Raw genomic sequence first — 22,342 nt, forward strand, 5'->3', positions numbered from 1 at the left:
TAAAATCAACTACTGTCTGTTCTTAACATACGTCAGAGGTAGCGTCTACCATCACTACAAAGCTCACAAAAGCCCAAACCCCTTGGGTCTCTCTGTAACGCTCAGCCTCTGATTCAGGTAAATGAAACAGATTGTATACATTAGAGTTACCATCTGTAGGTCTCCACTTGGATAGAAAACCCCAAACTCAAAACCCTTAAACCTCTGGGAATCACAGCCTGTGATTCAGGGAAAGAAAAACAGATTGTATACATTAGAGTTACCATCTGTTGGTTTCCACTTGGATGACAAAACTAAAAACAAAATCCAAACCTTTGGGTTTCACTGCCACTGATTTTAGTGGAGAAAACAGATTATATATCTAAGAGTTTATATCTGTAGGTCTCCCTTGGATGCAAAACCCTCAAACTCAAAACCCTGAAATCTCTGGGAATCACTGCCACTGATTCTAGTGAAGTAAAGAGATGATATACGTTTTACAATATTTTACAAGAATTTGCAATCTGCAGGTCTCCACTTAAGTACCAAACTCAAAAGGCCAGACCCTCTGGTAGTGGTTGCTACCACCATCTTAGTTTCTCTCGGTCATCCTTCAGCCAGTGACCCAAACAGCCCCCGCTGCCCAGAGGAGCATGTGACCCCTAATCGAGAACTATTGATCCCAGTGGTAGAGCATGAAGGAGACAGCAGTGATTTGTCTGAAGATGAGGCGGAGAAGAGGAGACAGGCCACAGGGCACACACACACACACACACACACACACACACACACACACACACACAGACACACACTCTCACACACACACACACACACACACACACACACACACACACACACACACACACACACACACACACACACACTGGGATCAATTTAGGAGAACATTCTCTACATCAACAATTCACACTGCTTTCTCACCCTGGGCACTGCAAATAGAACATTTTGAGGGAAAGATGGTGTGTGTGTGTGTGTGTGTGTGTGTGTGTGTGTGTGTGTGTGTGTGTGTGTGTGTGTGTGTGTGTGTATGTGTGTATACATATGCATATGCATGTTTGTTTCAAAGGCACAAGTGTGAATGAGAATGGCCTCGCAGGTCAGTTTAGTGTTGATTGTCTGTGGATGTATTGACCCATATCAGTTCCTGGCTGTTTAATTTGATCCTACTGTCTCTACAGCTAGAGCTGTTATACTCAGTGGGTCAGTTTAAACCCGTATCAGTGAGAAAGTGGACTGCCCCGGCTGATAATAATCTAATCCTGTGGACCCGTGGTGTCGGGCGAATGTTTGAGGACCAAGCAGGGCTCATCAGGAGGGATGGATTTCCACTGAAAATCTAATTATTGTTGTTGGACTCAGCTACAGCAGACTGTCTCCCAGGACTTCTTCTTCTTCTTCTTCAAAGCCAAACAACCAATGAGCCGCATCACTGACTACACAGATCTAGGAAAACAGCTTCTGAAATGACACAGTGTTTTTCATCCACAGCCACATCTTATTCCACATCCAGTTCAGCCAAAAACAGCTCATCTCCAAAGCGCAAACTGCGATCAAATGTCTATGGTATGTTTACAAGCTACGCACTGCAGGAAAGTCACTCGAAAGCTTTATGCTTTTCAAAAATCAAACTGTCGAAACTAGCAGCTATCAGTGACATGCACCCCGAGGAATGCTGAACTGAGTTGAGAGAACTCAGAACCATCATTGATGTCGGGAGTGTTCAGCGGGCAGAGCAGAGAATAAACAACATAGTGATCAGTCTGAAAAGGTCAAAGGTGAAAGGTTGGAGGTTGCCGTGGTGATGAAATACTGGTATGAAGCACTGGTATGAAGCACTGGTATTCACAGTGATGAAATACAAAGCAGATATTTGTGAAAAGCTCATGACACAGTAAACTTGTCTTGCCTAACATCTGATGCAAGCTAGAAGTCATGATGCCGGGGCGCTCTCTCTAAAAGTCTCAGGTCTTGGGCTCTGTTAAAGGCCTTGACGCAATGTGAATTGCTCATGGCACTATATGAATAAATGAATCAGAACTAATTGTATTGAACTGAATCGAAATACTACGTTATTGCCCGATGTAGTCCAGTTGCATTGTCCAAGCATAACAGTGATAGTGAAATAGTGAGCAGATACTGTTGAAAGGCCCGGGGTCAGGGTAAGGGTTGACTGACCGTAGGGGGTTCCAGGCCCAAAGTCCTTGGCTGCCTCCTGCATGTACTGGCCCAGCAGCTCTGCATTGGTGGGCCTGGACGGGATCTTCCTGTCGAGCTTCTCGTAGAAGAACTCCTCAATCCTGGCACCTGGTAGAGAGACAGAAAACACCATCAGGGGAGCAGAGAGAGCAGAGAGCAGAGAGAGAGAGAGAGAGGGAGGGAGCAGAGAGAGAGAGAGAGAGAGAGGAAGAGAGAGAGAGAGAGATGGAGAGAGAGAGAGAGAGAGAGAGAGAGCAGAGAGAGAGAGAAAGCAGAGAGAGAGAGAGAGAGGGAGAGGAAGAGAGAGAGAGAGCAGAGAGAGATAGAGAGTGGGGATGGTTAAACAGAGAGACATGATGACACAACTGAGAAAACTGAGAGTCGACACAAACACGCGCACACACACAAACACAAATACACACACATACCATATAAACACATGGAATAAAAAACAGCCACTATGATGACACTAGTCAACCTGTAACCTTGGTAACTAAGGGAACAGCTAAGAGCTCAACAGCCTGGCACAGGAAGCAGGCGTGACTTACTGAAGAAGGAGACACTAAGGTCAACTAATAGGGTCTCTCGAAGGATGCTCTCTGTTATGGAGGAGACACTAAAGTCAACTAATAGGGTATCTCTAAGGATGCTCTCTGTTATGGAGGAGACACTAAGGTCAACTAATAGGGTCTCTCGAAGGATGCTCTCTGTTATGGAGGAGACACTAAGGTCAACTACTGTCTGTCCTCCAAGGATGCACTCAGCTGGGTATATACACTTAACATACCCGATGGTAGCAGACCTTGGGGTGAATCTGGCTACATCCACCGGTGCCAGATAAGGGCCAGACCAGGGCCAGATCCACTCCATAGTTAGTTGCTGTGTGATCTGAGCTACGTTGTCTGTTGCGTCATAATGGAAAATGAAAATTAGATTTTCCATGCCGTCTTTCAGGTAAATATTACCTAATTTATCAAAGTAAATAAAAAAAAGAGAAAGCAACAAAGAACTGAATAGACATTGTGTGGCAACAAGGAGAGTGTAATGTGATGACGTCATATAGTCTGGAGGACAGAGTCACCCGATACTGTCCCATCAGGCAAATGTGACACGATGTAGACGTATAATGGTAAACAAACTCAAGACAAAGCATGAATGGCCTGAATATCAAAGTTAAATCAGTCACAAAATATGTTGCAAAAATATGTCAGTAACTCTAAAAAATATTCTAGAGAAAAATTTGTTTTCAGGTGTGTCCCCACAGAAGCCCTACAGTCCGCTGCAAGTCTCCTTATAACGTCTCCCCCTAAATCAACAGTGAAAGACTATCTCTCTGCAAACAGTAACAAAACCTGTGCTCACAAGACCATACAAAACTTCAAATAACTGTTTAAATAAACTATATGAAATAGAAGGATGTTTGTCTTGTGGTTTGAGCAGCAATCTGTCTTTATTCCAGTATAGTGCAGTAACAAAGCATATGGGACATACTCCAGATTCAGCGGTTTCAATCTGCATCAACCATAGGACAAACATCCTTTTTCTTACAAATGTCAACAAAAAAAGAAACACTGGCTCCCACTTCATGTTAAGTGTGCTTATTACTTTGTACTTACATTACTACTACATATTGCTATGTGCTTCTTAGGTAGGTATATAGTGTTTGTAACTAAACCAAACCTCAAGGGCATTTTACTACACATTGATATACTAACAAAATAAATAATATTGTGTTTATTAAAATTAAGTACATGGTAGCAAATGACACTTAATATAAAGGGGCCACACACTGCTACGGATAACAGTTTAGAGAAACAGTTTAGAGAGGTCTTGTGTGATAACGTCATCACACAATAACAAAACACACAACCAGCGTGGCCTTGGAGATGGTGGCCGATCCAGACCTTATCCTGCACAGATCGGCTGGATAAGAGCTGGATCAGAGGCACATCATGACCAGTTTAGGGCAAGTTCAGGGCCAGATCAGGGCCAGATCAGGACCAGATGTCTGCAGCTCTGTCTTTTCCAGTCCATGGGTTGATAGGTGAGATGTCAACACCACCTCACAGCCTCTGTGCTGGCCAGACCAGGCCACAGGGAGCACAGTCCCCCTGTGTGCTCCCAGTCCCCTGTGCCAGCACAGGCAGACACAGGCACAGAGCCCAAACATCTGATCAGTCATCTACCTCATCCCCCTCGGGATTGTGTCGTTACAACCATGATTCATCAAAGCAGGAGGGCTGGAGCCAAAATGGAGTCTTAGTATGCGTGGCATCTGGCTCCCGAGAGACACGGTTAAATGTAATGGCTGCAGTTTCACATCTCGCAAGTCAAAACACAAGTGGCATTTTGAAACTGTGTTTCTTCGAATAATCCTGCAGGTCACTGAAGAATAAACAGCGTTGAAGGGTTTGTTTCCCTCACTCATTTGGTTTGTTAGGTGGCAAACTGACGAATTTAACTGAGATTATTGGAAGAATCACCACTGCAGTGGGAAAGGTCCAACACTTCCAGACACCAGTAACCATGGTAAAGATAATGCAAACAGGCTGGATTAACACAAACAATGGCAAAGATTTACAGTTGAAACAAAAAGCTCTTCCATGCCAGCTTGCCCAAATACAATTCCACTAATGCACTGAGGCCTCTCAATCACCTGTGTGTGAATGCACCAGTGTGCGGTATTGACACAAACATTTTTTAACAAGTTCAGGGGCCGTATGTATAAAGTTTTGCATCAAAGTCTTAAATTTCAATTTAGGAGTGATTATGAACCTAGAGAGACAAGGCAAAAGGATAAGGAAAGGAGATAAGTGAGAGAAAGAAGAGAAAGAACTGACGAGCTAGCCAGGAGAGTTGTGGCTTTAGTTTAGTACAGTTTCCTCATCTGTAATTACGAGAAATTATTTTGAACTTGTTGCCCTAACATTTCAAAATGGATGTCATAAGATCTGAAAACATCAAAGTGCCTAATGCCGTGTTAGTCAGTGGATTGTCTCATTCTGAGGCTGATGATTATATTTTTGAGTTACTACGTAGATATGGCACTGTAAGCAGAGTCTTGCTGATCGATAGCCACTAGTCAGTGGGACATAAACGACAATAAAGAGGTCAATTTGGATCAATCTGAGAATTCAGTCATAACTTCTCCCCATTAAAGAGGACCTATTATGCTTTTCCGGGTTTCCTTTTCCTTTAGTGTGTTATACAGCCCACACTCTCTCCCACAGAAACCACTTTTCTCAGCTGCCTTGTTGAAATTCCAGCCTTTTTCCTTTGTACAAGATGATACAATCTCGTGACACAATCCTTATTGCTAGCCTAGCTGACCAATCGGAGCACGCTAGGCTCACTGGGACACATGATTTCTAACTAGGTCTCTTTAGGTTCATAATCCCTCCAAAATTTAAATCAAGAGCGTTTCAGACAGAGGGTGAACAGAGATGTACAGTATAAGGAACATTGGAACATTGAAGCATGTAAATCTATTCTAATAGACCCCTTAAATAATGATTTTATTTTATTTAATTATGAACACTGAAAATTAGCATAATAGGTCCTCTTTAAAGGCTGACTTCATCTATTTCCCTTTTCCTGGTAAGAACTCAATACTTTTACAAAACAGAAATGTGTTAATGTCTCTTCCCTTGCGTCGGAAGAAACTGAAATGAAAGCGAACAACAAGAAGGTATAATGTGATGTACGTGCCATAGTGCAATCAAAAACAATTAGCCATTTACTGTGAAGAAACAGTATGTCCATTCCACATAGTTCTTCTAGACTACAACCTTGAACAAATCCAACAATGCCTACATAGTACATTGTTGTTCCTCGCGCCGGGAAAACACATCCCTGGCACAAAACGCCAAACCTGAAAGGTATATCAGTATTCGATACTACACCAAGAGCCTAGTGAATTTCTCGGCAATATATAACCTAATAACGACAGCCTCACAGCAGATATGAGAGGTAATGCCTATTTCCACTAACAACCTTTATAGTGAAGTCACACTCAAACATAAAACTAAGACATACCTTAGCCCTAAGGTGAACTGAAAGATTGATGTTGGGAAAGGTTTATACATACGGCTCCACTTAACCAGTGACCAACTAACAGTTCTAACGGTCCATCCATCTGGATGCATCCACCACACAGTTACCGTATGCTGACCACATGATCAGGGTGCTTGGGTTGGGTGAACCCTTCACCAGGGCAAGGCACACGGTGAAGAACTGAGTTACTTACCAGTGTGATCGACTGTAGCATGGGGGAATTAGAGAAACACATTACAGCTCAGTGTTCTATGCGAAACACACAACCCTGAGGCAGGGCAGCTAGCATCTGCTCACAGCATCTAACACGGCATACCATAATAGTCCTACAGGGGCAATTCAACAAAGCAGGAACTCCTGTTACCTGGGTAACATCACTGAGTGGAACCCAAAAGGCACTGTGGTGCATATGCAGAGGTTTTCGGGTTTTACTGAGCACAGTTATCTGGCTAACATAGAAATCTTGCTTCGTGAAATAACCCTTAGTCTGATAAACTATGCACATTCCTCAAATACACCTGACATTGTTTGGCTTTGTCATTTGGCCTTGTTCTGATATAACCTTACAAAGTCTTATAAGCCTCCCACATATTTCTGATTTCATCTATAAAACCATATATAATACAGCATCCTGAAATTGGCTCCATCAATAGATGCAGTTGGATCAAATCATAACATGTTTGTATATATACTTACAAACAAGCTAAATATATTTTGTATAATACAGGTTAGTGTACTATGGAAACACTTACAGTGTCATTTTCTACACAAAATGACAACAGAAATTCTGCAAAGCAACATGGTCAAGCAATCTGATGCAGTATTAGTATTATTGAACTGAAAACGTTCTGCTCGTTTCATAGTCTCATAGTACTGGTTTATGAGAAATAGCTCAAACATTTGTACCTCTAATTACATTTAAGGCACTGCTAAACCCCTGCCTGCTATTTGAAAATCAATATTTACATATTAATATTAACACATATTATTAACACATATTATTATTAATACATAAACATACACGGACATCCTACACATGTATGTAATACACGGACATCCTTCACATATAAATCACATACATGATGCTGTTGGTGAGGAATAACATACAACACTTAACACACAGCGTTCACTTCAGTCTGGGGATTACAAATTCAAATATGTAAGGCGTGCGCTTGGTAAATAAAAAAAGTATGTAGAATCATTATTATTTACCTATACAAATAAATTAAATTTCCCCAAAAAGTACAACAGAGTTTAAAGTGACTTTCCATTTCCCCGAATATAATTAATTTAGCTGAGGATAATTATATAAAAACAACCACATGATGTGATTGGTCGAGCACAGTTGTTCATTCAGTGCAAGACTCTATTCTACAGAGATGGACCACGGAGCGCCCAAGAAAATCCCTTCTGCCTTCTGGCTATCAGACCTCTCAACTCCCCCCTCATAATATAACATTCTGAGTCAATAGACTGTGTGTCCCCCTCCATAATGTCACCCACTCTAAGGCTGTAGACTGCCCCCCCCTCCATAATGTCACCCACTCTGAGGCTGTAGACTGCCCCCCCCCCCCCCCCCCCCCCCTCATAATGTCACCCACTCTGAGGCTGTAGACTGGCCCTTGGCCTCAATTTACCCCCGTCAGCAGCTTCCTCCTAACCCCATCATAATTCATAATTTATAGTGTCAACTGTGCAGTCCTTACTTAACACTATCATTATCATGTGCAGTACTCTGGTGTATAATTATACTGCATTAATACTGCATTTGTTTATCCTGTACATTTCAACTTACTAGTCCTGCATAATACATATTTCTCATCTTTATTTCTGTACCGTTGTTATATTTTGTAATATGATTTATTTATTTATATTTTAATTTTTCTACTGATATTCATTAGCTTCCTTTATATCCTCTCTATGCTTCTATTCTAGAATATGAGCAACTCTGACATGACCAATGACCAATTTCCCCCTCTGAGGTCAACTAAGTATTTCTGACACTGATTATAAACTTTCTCTTAAAGTCTGTGTGTGTGTGTGTGTGTGTGTGTGTGTGTGTGTGTGTGTGTGTGTGTGTGTGTGTGTGTGTGTGTGTGTGTGTGTGTGTGTGTGAGTGTGTGTGTGTGTGTGTGGGTGTTTGGGTGTGTGGGTGTGTGTGTGTGTGTGTGTGGGTGTGTGCGTGCGTGCGTGGGTGTGTGCGTGCGTGCGTGCATGCATGTGTGTGTGTGTATGTGTGTGTGTGTGTGTGTGTGTGTGTGTGGGTGTGGATGTGTGTGTGTGTGTGTGTGTGTGAATGTGTGTGTGTGTGCGTGCGTGCGTGTGTGTGTGTGTGTGTCCTCACTTGGGTTTGGCTGCAGTAGATATTCTGTCTGTTTGAAGATTTTCTCTGTCCAGTTCTTGGTGCAGTCCGCTCTGGCCAGCAGGTTTTCAAAGTGCGCGTCCAACTCTGTCTTCTCCGCCTGGCCTAGATTCTCCTGTGTGAACTACACAGAAGGAACGTCTGATGGGAGCAGGTAATCAATACCATTACACAATCAGCCACCCTGCCATGAACCATTCATAGCAGAGCAATCACATCAAGTCTTTTTTTTTTCAATCTGCAATAAATGAATTTATGCACAATGAATGAACCATAATGTAAAGCACACTGAAATTCTAAAGCCAATACTTTAGATAGATAAGCATCAATGTATCGACCATGTCAACGTTGTAATAACCTTTGGGTAGTAGCCTAGGATACAAACGTAAAAAAAAATGAATACAATTTAAGAGCGCAGCATTGTGATCTGGTATTTAAATGCTATGGCAGCGAGTTACTAGGATACCCTGCTTTGAGGAATAAAATGACATCTGTGTTTGTGTCAGCGTGGTCGGAATGTCTACCATGCCATCATGGGACCTTGACATGAGCAGGAACTCTTAACTTTTCCTCCTAACCTTTCACCCAACTAAACCTGCATTCCGACATTCTACATGGGTGGAACGTAGGAAGGAACGAACAATTCCCAAACGCTTCAAGGAGTCGACCAAATTCACATAAAGCTGAATCACAGCGGCCCACAGCGAGACCTCTCATATATTCCCATTTATCCTCTTTAACGGAAGCTCTAAAGCAATGAGGAGGTGGGTTACTTTTAGGATCATGACTGATAATCAGTTATACTTGGATAATCATTCGTTGATAAGAGCGAGTAGTGTTGACTCCTAAATCCACGTTGCGTACCACCCACTGGGCGACTTTCCATAGCGCATCATCACATCACGACTGAGTTAGCCGCGGTTGGGGGTAGTAGATGGACCACTTCACTGCTTTCTCTTTTTTTATTGACACCCCCCTTGTATGCCCCACACAACACATCTACGAGGGTAAAGTCACATGCCTAACTGTTGACATGTCACGCCAAAAATGTATGTAAACATAAAGTGTTATGTGTTGACTTTAAATTACGTGATATTGAAGAGATCACTGATGCAGTGAATCGCGCTACATTCGTATATTTGTAGTCGCTGTCAGTTTCATTTCAAAGACTGACTTTCGGTCCAACTGTTTGGCTAGTCGCGATACCACAGCAAGCGACACGGGAGTGCTTACCTGGACAGCCCGAGAAAAAAATACTCCCGCATCCGAAGCTAGTTTCTTTACACTAAAATCCATGATGTCAGCGAAAGCAAACTGCGTCTCCAGCGCATCTGTAGTGGGTCTCGGAGTGCGGCGGGCGACTACGATGATCACGCCAGAGGAACAGTGCTCACAACCGAAAGAGCAGTCGTTCACACAGAGCCATCGATGCACTCAGAAATCGTTTACTCGGCCTGTGTTTAAAGGAGCCTTTTGTATTTCATACAATTTGCGTAACTACGCAAATTTAGGCCGTTCAGTTAGCAGTTTGAAATCAGCAGCCTATCCTCGGCAGAGACCCCCAAAGAAGATTCCCCTAACGCACACATTCACTTCAAATTATTTGTTTACATTTATACCATACATTTTGTGTATGTATTTTCTTAATGATGCAAACACATTTTTTTGATAATACAAATATAAACCCACTTAAAATGGTTTCTTCATTTGAAATACACCCCTGGTTTGACACACTAATGCCTTGATAATGTAGTGTTTTTTTTTTTTTTTCAAGTAAAGGTTCATCCCCAATTTGGGAAATGATCAGTACAGACTAGTCTGACCAAATGTGCATTAATCTTTTAAATGTCACACACTTACAGATAAGGACATGTAAAGTCTCAGCATGTGCTTATGAAGGGCAGTATTATGATTTTATCTCCCAATCACATTTAGGGATGCACCGATATGGAAATTCTTGGCCGATACCGATACCGATGTTCAAAACAACAATATAGCCGATACCGATATCGATATTTGTTTATTTTGTTTTTGTTGTTATTCATTCACCCTTTTGTGCCAGGAAAATAATGAAATCATTATCTAAAAAGCAATGTGTTAAATTATGTCAGCCCTTTATCACTCTTAATTTTGAATGAGCACAAATTCAATCAGATTTATGAAACAATCTTTAGTTTAACTAAACTTTATTTAATATAATATCACCAGGCATCAAGACATCATTTCAACTGTAAACAGATGCTTGCAATGCAGCCTTACAAAACACAAGCATAAACCTTTATGGAATGCCATATAAATTCAAGATTAAAACGAATATAATACAATATTTTTCTTTAAAAACTGCCTGCCATAAACATCGGCCAGTACCATCGGTGAAAGTCAAGTTTATTACCGATAGGCCGATATGTTGGATTTCAATGTTTTGAAATGATTACCATAACTCAATTAGACCTGGCTTTGCCTTAAAGACAGAATCATCAAGATGGTCAGACAGAGAAACGTCTTGATTAATGGCCCATTCATATCCTGACACCATGACCCGACTACCTACACACCCATTTTCTGTATAAATACGATGATTGTAGTATGTCATTCATGTTATGCTGAAGGAGTTCTTGAAGAGACACCAGCCGCTACGTGCGAGGAGAGACGGAGCAAGGAGCATTGTGGCCTATGAAGATTAGGCCAACAAGGAAGAAATCTACACTATGGACAAATAACTCCTAAACTGCTCTCTCTCTCTCTCCATCGTAGTGTGTTGCGTGTGCTCGAAGTCTGACGCGGATAATAAACCGATATCCTATACATCAGATCAGCATTTCATCGAGTCCTTTGTTAAACATACGCGACTAACGTCAAAGCTAACTAGACATATGTTATATCATAACATTGGTGTTTTCACTGGATTCAACGAGATTCTTTCAGTTGGTGTTTCCACCCAGTTTCACGGTAAAATAAAAGAAGAAAGAAGATACCAGAAGAAGAGAGAAGCCCATCTGAAGCTTGCGGCCTCAATTGAAATGGTGAGTACATCTTTTATTTTATTGCTGAAAAAAAGAACAGAAAATTATCGTTACGTTTAGTCTGAGTTAGATTGCAAGGATTCTTACGTTTCCGTACCTACAGTAATTCGAGAGAGATTTAGCTGTATGCTTTATGTACACACTTGATGTAATTAATGACGGGCCCTAGCCTACGTTTGAGACAGAGACACGAGCAACAGTTGTGTGGTTGGTGCCGCTCTATTCTAGTTGAACTAGTCTAGAGGTGTTTGAGAAATAGCTACTATTTTAACCTTAGGTATATTCGCATCCGCTTTAAATAGCGTGGCGTTTTCAACTGGCTGAAAAGCAGAAATTGAAAATGCAATAGCAATTTATCGTACTGGTTTAGGTATACTTATGACCGCTTCACAAAAGCGTGGCTTTTCAGTTTGCTGGCCGAAAAGCTGAGATTGAATATGCAATAATTAAGTTGCCGTAGATATACGTAGACTGTTTGTTTTGGTGCTTGAAGGCTTGGTGTCGATAATAAGCTAGCTGGTTCATCTTGCTTAGCTTAGGAATTATTGTTCAAGACCAGACGTTTTAAATGAAGATTTAAAACCGAAATTGCAAGCGACCATTTTCTTGGCACAGTAAAGTTCATTCGAGACAACGTAGTTGATGGACCTAAGTGGGAAGTTGTGTACTTATGATTGAAGTTTAAACTGTGGGTAATTTGGGTTTTGTAACATCGTTTTGGATTTTTAAAAGAGCATTACGCTGGAAGGGCGACGCGCGTATTCATCTGATATTCAATTGATAGTTGTAAAGCTAACGCCAGGTTAGAAATAGGCCGGCTGCTGAGATGGACGATTCTTTAATACCACAGTTTGACGAGATTACCATGATTGAGACAATCAGAGGGTTTTTAAATAGTCATTTTAAAATGAATGAGACCGAGAGGAAAATCGGACTCAAATACAATATTCTGCCAGACCATGGGATATGGCCTCTTGATGACATTAGGCGCAGTTTTGAAAAACTCTTGCGCGAAAAAGACAAAATCTCACTTTCTCTCGTCATTTTAGATCACATAACACGCCGTCAGAAGACACGTGCAGACAGAATTCTAGAAATCGAGAGGGATAAAGTCTCATCACTTGAAAGTGAGTTGATCAAAGTTACACATGAAAAGACTGAATTAGAATGGCGTCTGGGTGTTGAGAACACGATTCTAGCACTTGCAAATGATGTGAAGACATTGAAAGCAGTTCAGGCTAGGAACGACCAAGAGATATCACATCTCACAGAACAAAGTGAGCGCCCCCCTCCCAAGGAGAGGGAGAGACCAAAGGCATTTGGAACAATGCCATTTGCTGATTGTGGGTCAAACATGAATGACGATTCAAATGTTAATGAAGGCATGGCCATGTTGAGGCCTGTTACATCCAGGTTTACGGGTGGAAATGTGACACATTTTTATAAACTTGCAAAACCACATGACATTGACGAGTGGTCGAAAGACATGCTTCATCCCCGTAAAACAGGGATGGAGACATGGTCTAAAATAAATCGATTGAGAAACATCTACCAGTTGCACCCCCTGGACGGCGTGGCCATGCTAAGTACCGTGCTTAATGCCTCTGAGGCAGACAAAGTGAGACATAATGTTAACATTGGCTTGGGGGAGAACCAGCAGAACTTAAAGGATGGCTGGAAGGCCCTACAAGAGTTTATTCAATTGACCACTAATGCCAGCACAGATTGGGCAAAAATATCAGGTTGTAGGCAGAAAATCAATGAAGCTGTGGATGATTTTGCTCAAAGATTTGCTGAAACATTCTTAAGACATTCTGGCATGATTGGATTTACAGAGGAAAACATTGGGAAGAGCAACAATGCAGCCCTTAAGGCTAATCTGTTACAAAGCTTGACTCCAGAGGTGAAACAGGCTGTTAAGCTAAGCACACCTAGTTGGGAAGACATCTCATTTACCTTTGAAATGCTAATTAGTGTAGCAAGGCGAATGGAACGTGACACAGAACACAAGATCAGAAGGGTCTGCATCCATGGCCTACACACCGATTCAGAACGCATGCTTAGAAATGTAAAAATGAGAAATCAAAGTAATCCTATAAACACATCTAGGAATGAATGTTACAAATGTGGACAGCTAGGACACTGGGCCAACACATGTCGTCTCCGTGGTAAGAGGAAGCACAGCCATCATTCCAGACATCACATTTTCTGTGAGTTCAGAAATTCAAACAACCATCACAATAAAGGTGACAAGGAGAGTGATGATGATGATAATTTATTCACCAAGTTTGCTAAATTGACTGAGGATCAGAGACAGGCCATAATGTCTGCGATTCCGGAAAACTAAACCTGCCCTCCTTACGGCCTCTTAAGACAGTTGAGAGTCAGCGTCTTGACAAAGGTGATGTGTGTATGGCTATTGACAAAGACGGTCTAGATTCGGTGCCAAATGGGAAATCCCCACTTGAGAGTGGGCTGTGCCACGGTAAGTGGGCAGTGCCAGGATACGGGGATGGGAGACCACAGAAGGCACACGAAACTGAGGAACCGTTGGGGTCAGAGGTCAGAACACACAGAGAACCAGAGTCAATGACAGCTGAGGAAGTTGTAAAAAGAGCCGTAGGTCTGGAGGGCGAAAAGGTTTGTTCCCGCAATAATAACATGAACGTTTGCAATGGCAAGTATGACCTCTTGGTGCATAAACATAAGGTGAATGCTAGACCAGTTGAGAGTCAGGACTGTACACAAATGACTACACCAGTACAGATGATCCCAACAATGGGGAGGGCTTTTGGGCCACGTGACGGGGAACCGAAATTGAACATTTCAGCCCCTACATGCCTCCAGAACAACCATCTCTGGAAATATGATTATGGCTAAACGTCAAGTCATACTATGTTCATCATATCATTACTTGTAGCAATAATATGATGAGTGGATGGGAATTTAGATGAAGACTTGATTATGGACCCAACAATGAGATACGGGTTGATAGAACCCTAATGTTTTAATGTTCAATGTTATGTTTTCATGAATGAGATACCACTTTCTTTGGACTTTGTGATACTGCCGCATGTTTTCTGATTATGTGTTTCAGAAACAACATTTGGTCCATGACCAATAACCCCGGAACAGCGTTTTTTGAGGACAACAGCCAACAACATGAGAGCGACGTCTTCAATATGCATCTAGTGGATGGCGACCATAATCGTGAACTAGACGATCCTCACCCCAGTCGCATCTGCCTTATACGGCATCCTCCATGACGCACATAAGGACAACACATTTTTTCCCACCAAGAACATTTCCATGTACTTACAGGACACATACACAAATGGATGGATAGCTCCATGGGGAGGCTACTCCGGGAATACTCAGATAATGATATCACATTCCAAGCATGTATGCAATTGTCAGTTTTCAAATGTGTCCCATCGATAATGGTACCTAGGTACCATTTGCAGCTTACCGAGGGTAAGGATTGCTACTTAATCGTAGAGTCGTGAAAGAATTTTACCCTTGAAGGTTTTCGCTTTCACCTGTGAGATAAGGCATTTGGCACCCATACAATTTTGTTCGTTATTTGTTTATTAATTTTTATTGTGATCATGATTTAAGCAATTTGACATGGAGCCCCCATTAAGTTTAGTCCCACTGACATTACAATAGTCAATAGAGATATAACCAGTTTTGTTGTAATAGTGTTGGAGTTTCATGGTTATGTCTGACAATGTCCGTTATGGTTTGTTAGTTTGTATTGTGATCATTATGTATTTGATTTATGATCAGACGGGGAAACTGTTGGATTTCAATGTTTTGAAATGATTACCATAACTCAATTAGACCTGGCTTTGCCTTAAAGACAGAATCATCAAGATGGTCAGACAGAGAAACGTCTTGATTAATGGCCCATTCATATCCTGACACCATGACCCGACTACCGACACACCCATTTTCTGTATAAATACGATGATTGTAGTATGTCATTCATGTTATGCTGAAGGAGTTCTTGAAGAGACACCAGCCGCTACGTGCGAGGAGAGACGGAGCAAGGAGCATTGTGGCCTATGAAGATTAGGCCAACAAGGAAGAAATCTACACTATGGACAAATAACTCCTAAACTGCTCTCTCTCTCTCTCCATCGTAGTGTGTTGCGTGTGCTCGAAGTCTGACGTGGATAATAAACCGATATCCTATACATCAGATCAGCATTTCATCGAGTCCTTTGTTAAACATACGCAACTAACGTCAAAGCTAACTAGACATATGTTATATCATAACATTGGTGTTTTCACTGGATTCAACGAGATTCTTTCAGCCGATAACATTAAAAGAGGCAAACATCGGCCGATACCGATGTACGGCCGATGCATCGGTGCATCCCTAATCACATTCTATGTTTAGTTGGGCACACACATAAAGGTTTCCATGTATTCCTGATTCCTTCGATTATTTTAACATTTTGGGCCTTTTCTACATAGATTAAGCCCAACTGTATGAGACCAGACACTAACTAGAACCAATACTGTACAGTTCTAGACCATTTTTGACAACTTTAAGGTGCAAGCATTATGGTGCATGAGACATTTTGGTAAAATCTTGGACGTACTTTATGAAGGTTACAGCCAGCCAAAACAACGGCCCCGTCTGGATGTAATGTCGGCTTCTTACTGATAATGGCACTGAAGTGTTTCATGGTTGCTGTGGCATCTGTATCCGCGGATACATAAACAGCAGTAGTGACGCTGCATGTAAGCTCTCTCTGCACTTAATAACCAGGCATGTCAGATCATCAGAGGCAGAGGCAGAGGCAGAGGCAGAGGCAGAGGTAGAGGCAGAGGCAGAGGCAGAGGCAGAGGCAGAGGCAGAGGCAGAGGCAGAGGCAGAGGCAGAGGCAGTGCACTATGAGTCTTCACATTGAATAAAAAAAAAAAAATTGCATAAAACACCTGCTACCTGTTGCTTTTCACCATATTTTTTTTTACCCGTAGCCTTTTTTCCCAATTTTACCCATTTTCACCCACTTATTTTGTTATCTCCAGATAACAAAGGACGTTTTGTAGCGTTTAGTTAATTATTCTCAGTTTTCATGAAAAAACAAAAGGTAATTTACTCTGCCTACTTATACTGGATGGTTTTAATAATGTCTTATTAACATTATAAAGCCATTCTCTGTCATTCTAATAGGCTTTATCTGAGCAGCTGCTGACTGAAGCAGGTGGGGTGGGAGTTCAACCTCTCTTCTTCGGCTACAATAAAGCAATATTCTCAGCGCCACTGATGTAACTGCAGGAAACAAAACTATTACATATTTATGCCTTGACTGCCTGTTCAGTTATGGATGGCCCACCGTCATAACAGTGAAATGAGTTGTGATAAAATGAACCACACACTCATTTACAAGTTTCCCATAAATATTATGATTGAAATCAGCCTTTTGTTCTCTCGAGATAAGGCATTTATTTCATATTTTATTATGTGTCCTGAGACACTACTTAGAATCATCAAAATCACCAAAAATTACTTTGGATGTATAATCTAAATACTAAAATATGGAAATTGATTTAAATAAAATTACAGTATATATTTAACCAATTTAACAACACATATTGTATAAAAAGATGTCATCAGTAAAAACAATAAGTAAGAATAACATTATTTATGGAGACTAGCACAGCATCAGAGTGCATATCTGTTTGAAGTTCAGAATGGTTTCTCCACACAGACATACAATACAAAAAATTGTAACCATGCATTGTGGTAGCTAACATATTCTATTGCTGTATCACATGACAGCCATGGTCATTCCTGTTACCTAGCCAACCATCCAAACCTGAGAAGAGCACAGAGAAAAGTGTATCCATCCATATATGTCCATGTGTCCGTAACACTATATCTTAGTAATGTTTTTTTCATGATATCCTGATATAGATATGGTGATATAGATGATATATATATGATATAACCATGACATTGCGTGTTTATGCTAGGGAAGTGTACAGTACGTATTGCAGTGTCTTTTTTTTATCTTTTCACCTATCTATCTGCATATCTTCCTGTTTATCCATCTATCTATCTATCTGCCAATCTTCCTATTTATCTATAAATCCATCAACCAATATTTCTATTAATAGCTTTCGCATCATACTCCCTTTCCGTGCTCTTTGCCCTTTCCTGTTCTCTTCTTGGCTATTTTGTGTGGTTCTCCACCCACTGGCAGAACCGGTGTGAGTACGCTGGTGGGCTGACCGTGGAGAACGCCCTGCCTGGGAACCGAATCCTCTTCCACAGGTTCTCCAGACGCTTCTTGAGTCCGTACACCGTGAAAATGTCCACCACGCCCACAAAGTAGCGCAGCTCCGGACCATCGACAACGTGCACCGGGTTCTTGAACTCCGGCAGAAGCCTGCGATTCTGGACCTGGAACTCCTGAAGTTCTGCAGAGTGTCGGTGAGGAAGTTCCTGTAGGGGAATCCCGGCTTCAGGATCCACTGCTGTGGCCGGGCTGCCTGATTGGTCAGACTGCAGCAGGGCGGAGTCCTCCTCCACTATATCCACAGATCTAAATATATTGATCAGTATGGTCACTCTCTATATCCACAGATCTAAACAAATTGACAGAGATCACTTTCTATATAAACTGATCTAAACATATTGATTAGTGAGGTCACTCTCTATACCCCCAGATCTAAACATATTGACAGAGATCACTTTCTATATAAACTGATCTAAACATATTGATCAGTAGGGTCACTCTCTATGTCCACAGATATAAACATATTGACAGAGATCACTCTCTATATAAACTGATCTAAACATATTGATCAGTGAGGTCACTCTGTATATCCACAGATCTAAACACAATCAGACACACGGAGGACGTACGCGGTGGTGCGGAGGACCAGGGTTGCCAGGTCGTGGTTCTGGTCGATCTCGTCCATGTGCAGAGGCTGGTGGGCCACCAGGATGCTGTAGTCCAGAACATTCAGGCTGTGCAGGAACTCGGTGTCAATCTGCACCTGACGGACCAACCAGGACCGCTGCTCACCTGCCAATGGGAAGAGAGCAGAGGGCGGGCTCACATTCTAATTCGCTACAATTACCTGTAGGGTAACACTGGCACTTTACGTTAATTTACCTTCTGCTTAGCTACATTTACATTCAAAATGAAATGTTACACTACAGCTACAACCCACATCCTCTATGCCATAGAGTCTATGGTATCATGCCCTTCTCTTCCTCCTCCTCTTCCTCCTCTTCCTCTTACCCAGGTTGATGTGTTGCCCCTCAAAGTTCATGTCCTTCAGCACTGTAATGGGCTGCTCGTCTTTGGGGGAGGGGTTAGTCCACCGGCCCACCTCACAGCCCTTTACGTCATATCTGCACGAGACAGACGCGCCTTCGGTTAGATTAAACAGCCACACCCCCAAGATCACACACATCAGGCAGCACAACACACACATCAGGCAGCACAACACACACAGCAGGCAGCACAACACACACATCAGCCAACACAACACACACATCATGCAGGACAACACACACATCAGGCGGCACAACACACACATCAGACGGGACAACAAACACATCAGCAATACTACAGATGCACAAATAACATTATGACAGAATATTCTGTAGCTGTAATATAACAGATATGAAACATATATGAAGCATATATCAAACACACTTCAACATGAACTATTGAAACAAGCTGGCATTTACCGCGAAAGTATATTTCTGACTGTTTTTTTTTTTTTGTAACAACAACATTTTTACAGCTCAGTCAGCTCACAGCTCAGTCAGCTGCACACAAGCATAAGCACAAGAGTCACCTGGCTGTGATCCTCTCATCAGGGTAGAACACGCTCTGCATCACGATGAAGTATTTCTGACAGATAACATAAAAGATAACATAAATTGATAATAAGATAACGGCATCCAGACATGGCCCTTCCCTCTAATACTACAGACACAGCGACTAAGCAGTGGTGCAAGGGTAGGGCAATGATCAATTATTTAGTCTGTGTCCACTTTTCTGTCTCTCACTTTCACTCACAGGCAGATTAACCATTAGGCAAAGTTAGGCAATTAGGCCTCAGGCCCCAAGTAACCAAGAGTCCGACATAATGCCGTATAAACTTGTGTTTTTTTCCCCCTTTTTTTCACAAATTATCACAGCGGCTACTAACGCCATTGACATCGCTACAGATTCTGAGGGGTATATGACCCTCTATGTACGTTTAAGTTTGAACTGTCGAAACATCTTGCCCTTGTTGAATATATGATTCAGGTATGAGGATGGACAAACAGGTGAAGAGAGCGGGTTAAGGAGAAGCACCCGATACAGTCCTCTCAAAACAATATTACTGCTAGTGTGAGAAAGGCAGGGTGCAGCCTGCCACTGAGAGAATATGAGACTAGTCTCCCATTTGTGTGAGTGTTGTCTTTTTTTCCAAATTATAATATAATAAACTTTTCTCTAGTTGTTTCTCACGGTGTTTATCATCATTAGTTTGCAGTTACAGCTGCGATAAATGATCATTCTACTGTGTTGCCATTGCGTGTAAAGTCAAGCTTGCCAGGCTAATAAAGAATCAATACCACGCTACTATTTATATTGATCGCAGACCCCAGTACAGCTGAGGGTCCCAGTCTTGTCGTGTTAAGTGTACTTTTATAATACCTCATCTCAACGTGTGCTACATTACTTAGTACTAACATAACAAAATCCTTTGAGAAAAGTAGGGCTGGTTTGTCGTAAGAACTTGATGATCAGTTACCTTGATGTCTCCATGAATAATGATCCGGTGCACACCTTTATTAAGACACAGAGTGCACATCATTCAGATAACAGGTCTGATAATATCATGTTCCAAATAACAGCTCTGGACTCTGTGATGGCCTTGGGCTTAATATGATGCAGATACTCCCAGCCAGAGCTTCACCACAGTTCTTCACTAGCAGCTGCTGTCTGATGGAGGGAGAAATGATAATAGATGCTTGTGTTACTCACCAAGGAAGCGCACCATCAGAGAGTGGGGATACTTCTCTAGATGCTCCATGTATCTCTTTAGGTTGGACAGGAGGAAGTTCACCTCTCGTTTACTCTGGGTCTTCAGGAAGTAGCATTTATCATTCCTGTTTGGTACAGTGGATAGAGTTGAAACTTAATAATCTGAGAAGCAAAACACTGAGATGATGCATATGGCTGAACAATAATGAATTGGCTGTGCTCTGTGTCAGTCTTAGTGTTTGTGTGTGTGTGGGTGTGTGTGTGTGTGTGTGTGTGTGTGTGTGTGTGTGTGTGTGTGTGTGTGTGTGTGTGTGTGTGTGTGTGTCTGGTGTGTGTGTCTGGTGTGTGTGTGTGTGTGTGTGTGTGTGTGTGTGTGTGTGTGTGTGTGTGTGCCGAGCATTCACGTGAGGAAGAAGTCAGCCTTGCTCTTGGAGTTGCTAATGAACTGCAGGTAGCAGTCGGAGGAGAGGGAGGTCTGGTAGGCACGCTCACTGATGTCCAGGGAACGCCGGAGACTGGTGAACACAGGACCCGCATACGTTTGCAGCTCAAACCCCTTCAGAGGACAGCCAGGCAGGGATGGTGGGGAAGAAAGGGAAACAAGAGTGGATTTATGAATTTGTGTGTGTGTGTGTGTGTGTGTGTGTGTGTGTGTGTGTGTGTGTGTGTGTGTGTGTGTGTGTGTGTGTGTGTGTGTGTGTGTGTGTGTGTGTGTGTATTGAGAAATAATGTGGGCCTACCTCATGCACCTGACTCTCTTCCTTGGTATAGTCATCTGCTGTCAGCTCATCCTAGCAAAGAAGGAAGGCAAAAATATCTTTTGCATTTTCACATTTTTTCATTTAAAAATGCTATAGCATGGCAAGATGGCTGTACACTGACTATGCACCTGACTGCTTTCTGACGGTAGAAGGCAGAGTCATATATGACAGTCACCTATGTTTACTGCCACTGTCCCTCTAGCAGTCATAACTAACCTGTGCGGGCTGGTCGATGGCGGGCTCTAACATCGCGGACAGGCCCTCTTTCATCATGACAGTCAGGTTGTAAAACTCATGATCCTCATCGATCTCGAACAGACCCAGCAGCCTCCAGCGCCGCGTGAGACGAGACCACAGGCGCCTCCCGACGGTGCCTGACCGCCGTTGCTTTTGCTTCTTCGGCTTCTCCATCTGAGGACCAGTCGGAGTTTGAAAACGATGGGGAAAATAAAACACCTGCTAATAATAATCATGTTAAACGTTGTGTGTTTATTTTTCACTACTCGTCACAAAACCGAAACCAGATCTGCCCCAGTCTCCAAGTTAGTTTGAATCATCTTAGGCAGGTAATAGCCTACTGGGCGCCTAAATCGAGCACACCATTATTTGAAGACAGGGATTCGGGTGTAACTTAATCCCTTACTGGACTTCAGAATGCGCCACAGGTGCGGAATGGTCAAATTATGACATGTAGCCTAGATGCAAGCAGACTAGGGATGCGACATGATATTTCTGAACCATTTCGTCCCAGATAAATATCCTTCCTCACGGAGAGAATACATCGCCATTCATTCATAACATATTAGTAATTGAATGTCAAAGCTTTGTGTAGGCTTGCTCAATAATACAAGGTGAGGGGCGACTAACTTCTCGAATGAGCCTAACAATAGTATAGGCCTGCCAAGTGCCGTCATATACCTGGTGTAGGTAGCCTAC

The 22,342-nt window shown here is 42.2% G+C and overlaps 2 protein-coding genes across 7 annotated transcripts in view; both read right to left on the minus strand.

The window, feature by feature from the left end:
• The window catches only part of LOC308375993 (endophilin-B2-like), a 21,142-nt gene extending 11,172 nt beyond the window's left edge, over positions 1–9,970 (minus strand). For all 6 annotated transcript variants that reach the window (XM_080852236.1, XM_080852235.1, XM_080852232.1 and 3 more), the window contains exons 1-3: positions 9,842–9,970; positions 8,591–8,732; positions 2,173–2,301 (exon numbers count right to left, since the gene is read on the minus strand). In XM_080852236.1, coding sequence (XP_080708362.1) covers positions 2,173–2,301; positions 8,591–8,732; positions 9,842–9,904 — 334 coding nt within the window. In that variant the 5' untranslated portion in view covers positions 9,905–9,970. The remainder of the gene's footprint in view (positions 1–2,172; positions 2,302–8,590; positions 8,733–9,841) is intronic.
• A 7,851-nt stretch (positions 9,971–17,821) lies between these two features.
• Positions 17,822–21,817, minus strand: LOC308376276 (phosphatidylinositol 4-phosphate 5-kinase-like protein 1; the record flags this gene model as incomplete). The annotated part of the gene is made up of 9 exons (XM_080852571.1): positions 17,822–18,194; positions 18,518–18,680; positions 18,900–19,012; positions 19,465–19,520; positions 20,413–20,447; positions 20,646–20,770; positions 21,050–21,201; positions 21,386–21,436; positions 21,623–21,817. The coding sequence occupies 9 exons, from the start codon at positions 21,815–21,817 to the stop codon at positions 17,822–17,824; spliced, it is 1,263 nt and encodes a 420-aa protein (XP_080708697.1).
• Between the last annotated feature and the right edge of the window lie 525 nt (positions 21,818–22,342).

Source organism: Sprattus sprattus (assembly GCF_963457725.1).
Source record: "Sprattus sprattus genome assembly, chromosome: 15".
Lineage (NCBI taxonomy): Eukaryota > Metazoa > Chordata > Actinopteri > Clupeiformes > Clupeidae > Sprattus > Sprattus sprattus.